General features: G+C 43.9%; 1 protein-coding gene across 3 annotated transcripts in view; it reads right to left on the bottom strand.

Annotated features, from left to right (window-relative positions):
• ESRRB (estrogen-related receptor beta) overlaps positions 1-5,833 on the bottom strand; it is a 134,751-nt gene that overhangs the window by 101,112 nt on the left and 27,806 nt on the right. The window contains exon 2 of one of the 3 annotated variants that reach the window (XM_009319404.1): positions 2,467-2,567. The exons of 1 other annotated variant lie outside the window; for it this stretch is intronic. In XM_009319404.1, the coding sequence (XP_009317679.1) occupies positions 2,467-2,546 (80 nt within the window). In that variant the 5' untranslated portion in view covers positions 2,547-2,567. Of the gene's footprint in view, positions 1-2,466; positions 4,394-5,833 lie in introns of those variants that run through there. One more of the 3 variants, XM_009319403.1, reaches the window with a different exon arrangement.

The raw sequence follows: 5,833 nt of genomic DNA, 5'->3' as shown, positions 1-5,833 counted from the left end.
CTCTTCACTTTGGTAATGCAGTGCCCCCACAGCCTCTCTTCCTTCTCTCATCGAAGGGTAGCAGAGGCATGTGACTGAGGTTGCTGTGCACCTGGCAACACACCACCTTGTGCCTCAGCTTCCCATTTGTGTAGGTTAGAAGTAGTACCCCAGAGCTGCATCCTATGTGGAGAACAGAGCACTTAGGATTAAATCATAATGGTTATATTGCACCCTGAGATTCAGAAAAGAAAGAGTTTAAAGCATGCCAAGTAAGATCAGGCACCTATGCAAAACAGACTAGCTCTGCTGACGTGTCTGGCATAACATCTGTTTGTCCCAGCCCTAGCTTACTTTGGTAGTCCAAGTCTGCATATCCCATGGGGAAACCAGCTCTCATTGATGGCTCCCACCCAGCACACGTGCTGCATCTTGCTGTCTGACCACTACAAGAACAGATTGTTGTATTTTTTTAATTGTCCTTTCCTCTCTCCTTTGGCCAGTAGTGCCAGGCCCTGCCTGAGGGGACTTTTGTCAGAGTTCCTGCTCTTGGGTACTCTGGCATCACTTTTTGTTCTGTCCCTTTTAAACCATACATTTGTCTGATGAAACTGTTAAAACTGAGCAGTTAAACCACTGCACAAAGGACACTCATTCAGTCTCTTACACAGATTAAAATGTGTTTGATAGGTTTGGCTTACTTCGTTTCCAGAACGAACCATTATCTGCAGCACATGTGGGTACCAGTGCTTTCCAAGTCATCAACTGGCCAACAGTGATACTAGTCATCCTTGAGAGAGGCATCACATTCTACAGCCTAAATAGGCCAATGAATTCTTCTTCCAGTATTTGAGATTGTCAATGGGGAAGAGAAGGGGAAAATATAAGAGAAAAAGGTTTGATGGTACGTTTCTTAGACATTTGCAATAGACGATTCTACTTCCTACAAACAAAATGTCAGGGGTACGTGTCACAGCTCCACTTCTTGTACTATTCATAACATTCTCCCTTGGAATTATAGCAAATACCAGACATGCCATGGAAAGGTTAACCAGCATTAGGTTTGGACACTGATCCAGCACCATTAACACTCAACTTCTCAACTTGATAGATTCTAATACTACTCCATTACCATTACAGTCATTATATATTAATTCCTAAACACGCACATAATCAGTCATCAAAAATGTGGTTATTTAAAATTAGGTATTTTGAGCATTACATTTCTGCATACTTTCGCTAGGAGCTTAAGCTTTGCCATTCTTCCTCCACCCATTATAGCAAAGACTTTTAAAGTCATTTCATAGCCCTAGTGACATTCTCCTCTCTTGCATATTTGCTGCATGGGAAAATTACTGGGGTTTTTATTATTTTAATTGCTGCTAGCAGGTTGTAAGATCTCAAATATCCCCAATTCCTTCACCGTTAAGAACAGCAGCATCTGGGTGTCAGTTTTGCTCACGATGGCAAATTACAGGGTCAGATCTGCCTTTCTCCCTCACACAAATCTGCACCTCAGTGGAGATTACAACTTGTGGAATACATAATATATAAGATGAGCATGTTTTGACTATCACAATTAGTTGATCTGCAACTACATGAAATGGCAACACTTAATTCAAATGGAGAGGCCGCGAAAACACCATCTTACAGCACATAAATCTGCAAAGCATGACAGGACCCGTGAAACAAAGACAAACAAAAAACCTGTATGTTAAATAGGGCAGACTACAAATGAATTCAAGAATCAGGAAATGCCACAATTGTGTTTACTTGTGAGAAATACTCTTAGCCCTCATGTACATATGCATTATTTTATAGCCCTTAATTACACGATCATATTCCTTCCACAGTATCCCATCTCAGACTGCACTCAGAAGGGATTGTGCCCATGTAATGAGCAGCTATTTGGGATGCTGGTTTCTGCTCATTGTTCAGTATGTGGCCCCAGGCCTTATTTACCACACATTATTCAAACCTGGCTCTAGAGATTTATTCATTTCCTTATGTGTTTTCCTATGGGCTTATCATTACACTGTCCAAGAGCTTCACCAGCCCAAGATCATTTATTTTCACACACCTCTGTAAGAGGAGGGGGTATTTTTATTCTCATTTTACGGGTGAATGACTGAAGACCATATTAAAAGGTATTTGCTAATTCTGGGTGCCCAGTCTGAGACACCAACAGCCTGACTGATCTGTGCTTGTATAGTACTTTGGGTTCAGTGGATTCCCATTCACTTCATTTGCAGCTGTAAGCACTCAGTGTTTCTGTAAAGCAGGTCCTTTGGGATCAAAAACGTCCCCTATAAAATAAGGAACGCACAATTAAACAACCACTGGCACAACAGCTGCTTCAAAAAACCTGAGAACTATCACACAGAAATGGTCACAGAAAAAAGTCAACTGGCAGGTCAGGATTTCACTGCCTCAGCTATAAAAGCTTCCCTTTCTCTCCTGCAGTCCCTTGTCTCACTCAGTACACACCTGACAAATGAGGCAGGGGTCCTACAGATGGTGTCTTTCACTGTGCAACTCAGATTTATCTCAGAGCAGGTCCATCGCATGCAGTGAATGAGGCGGGGGTCCTGTGGAAGAAACAGCACAGAGTGACGTAGCTAAAACATGAGTTGTATAAGACATACAGTCGGGTAGACAGAAGTGCACGCAGAGGATAACTGGTCTTCCCCCAGCTTCCAGTTCTTGCATCAGCACCCTTCAAAGTGCCCTTTTCACAGAGTTAGTTTCTTTTACAGCAAACCAATTCCCTCATGAAGCATCACGATGAACACTTTTGTGGATTATCAGAAGAGACGAATCCATCACGTGGACCACTACAACCAAGGTAATGGAGTAAATGGGCTGCAAGGGTAGCTCATCCTCCTTTGTGAAGACTAACATGAGGAGCATGAAACACCGGGTGAATTTCAGACACTGATGACAGCTGAGTAATAATGATTCAGAGGCTCTTCCAACCATTCAATTCAAGTCGTGCTCTTGCTCTCTCCTCTCCAGACCATCCTAGCCCACTTTCTTCTCTTCACTGCCTTTGCCTTCTAACCCCATCCCTTTCCTTTGCTCTCAGCTCACCCCAACCAAACACCATTCCCCCACACTCCACAGCCCCAGCCTCCTTGTTCAACAGCTGCTTATAACTATTTGCTTCTCCTCCTCACCTTTTTGCCCAGCTCCCCTTGCTGTGTCTTTCCATTACTGTTTGGTGGCCCCACTTACTGACACTGCCTCTGCCCCGCCACAGCCCCAGTTGTCCCTGCAGTCTGACTCCAAAACACAAGCTGATTTAGAGCTTTGCAAAGAGGAATCTTCTTGATTTGTTTTTAAATGGAAGGAAGGTGTAATTCAAGAACATGGCATACTCCCTACTTTTTCTTTTAAAAAAATATATATATATAGTTGCTGGTTTTGATAAAAATTTCCACAAAACAAGTCTATCAATCAGAGGCATAGAAAGTGTTTACAGCAATGATTAAAGCTTGGCAGTGGTATGAACAACTGAAACTTAATTTTACAGGAAGCACTAGTAAAAAAAGATGGTGCTGCTAGTCTGTTTGTTGTACATGGCAGTGAAAATGAAGATAAAAATTAAGGAAGATGGTTAAGCAAGAAAGAGTGCTGCTGCCATCTCTTTTTAAGACTTACCATGGTTGGGTACATTAGCATTTGGATGGCAGGCCTTTGAAGGAAAGTGGAGTGCCTGTACTTCTTCGTACACTATCCTGGTAGCTTATAGATGCTAGTGCTTATTTGATATACAAACCTGCACCCATCTCAAGCTTGCATCAGCTGGACACAAGAATATACATGTCTTAACTTTTCACAGAATCACAGAAAATAGGGCTAGGACCAGGTCAGGTGGTTGGTGCATCCCTCCGTCCCAACAAAGGATCAGCTATAGCAGCATTATTTTTGACAGATGTTTTTCCAGCCTGTTCTGAAAAACTTTCAGCCCTTCTCAGACAGTCTGTTCTAATGCTCCTGCATCATTGCTAATACAAGTTTGTAACATCAAACTGAAATCTCCCACATTGCAATCAAAGCCCATTTACTTCCAGCTCTATCAACAACGGACATAGCAAACGGCTTAATCACTTCCTCTTGGACAAAGCCTCTTACTATTTGAAGACACATTCAGACACATTCCCCAGACGTTGCCTAATATCTAGATTTCCACAACAGAAATATTAACCTGCCTAACAGAAACAAATTAGCACCTCAGTCCCTCTAACTTCATCCCTGGTTCTCCAAGCTTATCGCTTGGAAGGCCACAGATTTTTTTACAAACACCTACAACAAGGAACAAGGTTGCAGCTAGCAGGCTGGCGTGCCGTAGACAAACCAAACTTCCCTTCACTTCTAGGAGACTCCAAGTGATTCAGTAGTAACGCCTCACTGCAGTTACAAAAAAAAAAAAAAAAAAAAAAAAAAAAAAAGAGTGCTAGCCCTTCACTGAGGCAAATCTGCCAGCTGGATTCAATTTCTCATGCTCTTTCAAAATCTTGAGCTGAAATTTTGGGAAACTTGAGAAAATATCTTCTGATAAATCAAGGCTATCATCTATTACACTCACTACACTACTAGCTAGAGCAGCAAAATTTCTTAGCTGTCCTCGATGAAGCCGAGAGCTGTGCCCATGGTCCTGACTTCCAGTGCTGTGCCTTGAGCACAAACCAGTCTTTTCTCACTGACAAGCAATGGAGACCTGCCAGATATCATATGAAACAGCTCCCAGGAAACTGGAAGTCCGTATCCTTTGTGCATGTGGGTATAAGAGCATACAAAATGGCCGGAGTTGTAACTAGAAATGTCATGAGGTTAAAAATGTGGGACTTACTTAATATTATTCAGATAATACAGATTTGCCTCCAGTGTTACAAACTGTGAGCTCCCAGGGAAGCCAGGAGCCATTCTGTGCAGATAGGAAACAGAGGGCCATTCTCTACCATAGGTGGTGTGATGGGGGAAGGTGAACTGGCAGCTCAAAGGTGCATGCAACTGCTCTGTACTGTGTGTTTGCACAACTGCGTGAGAGTGTATCCCTTGGTGATGTTATTCACAGGCCTTGGCCGACAGTAAATAAGACAGTGGAGCTTGATTCATGAGGGATGACAGGAAATCTATAACATGTGGGCTCTATAATCTGCTCGCTACTGCGTAGCAAGATGAAAGAACAACAGTCCAATTACCGAGTCCTTGCTGATCCCAAGCACATCCTCCAGATCTTGTTCCGCTCAGAGCAGTAGGAGTCTGTTGGCACCAGGGGAAAGCAAGCTCTGGCGCAGGCCGTCTTCCATGCTGGGATGGCAACAGTATTTTGGAAGCACCAGACTACCTTACAGTGGATACAAACACAGCCAAGACTGTGGCATGAACTTCAGAGCAAATTTCTGGAGAGCGACAGGCTGCTGAGCTCAGTTCACCAAAGGACCGCCATGTGGACACCAATTGCTGCACTCCACTGCAGGCATCCCATGTCTCAAAGGGCTGGCTGAGCCAGGGAGCAGTGATCCACCACGGCAGTCTGGCCCAACCACTTGGTTTGGTGGGGACTGTGAACAGCATCCCCCTGCGATAACACAAACCAATCTGGATGCAGCTCCACAAAACTAAAAACAGGGATATGATCCAGCAGGACATAGCAGCTGGGTTTCAAATGGTGTCCAAAAAGCACCTTAAGGGGAAGGAGACAAAAGCTGGAGGGAGATGTGGATTCTGGAGCCAGATGGAAGAGGGATGCTGCTGGCCCACAGCATTCTCCTAGAGAAGATGGCGGCTCACGGCTTAGACAGGTGTACTCTGTGCTGGGTAAAAAACTGGCTGGACGGCCAGGCCCAAA

The sequence above is a fragment of the Pygoscelis adeliae genome, unplaced genomic scaffold (assembly GCF_000699105.1).
Source record: "Pygoscelis adeliae isolate BGI_AS28 unplaced genomic scaffold, ASM69910v1 Scaffold71, whole genome shotgun sequence".
Taxonomy (NCBI): Eukaryota; Metazoa; Chordata; class Aves; order Sphenisciformes; family Spheniscidae; genus Pygoscelis; species Pygoscelis adeliae.
Note: the sequence above shows the minus strand (reverse complement) of the source record. Positions and strands in the feature narration are given on the sequence as shown.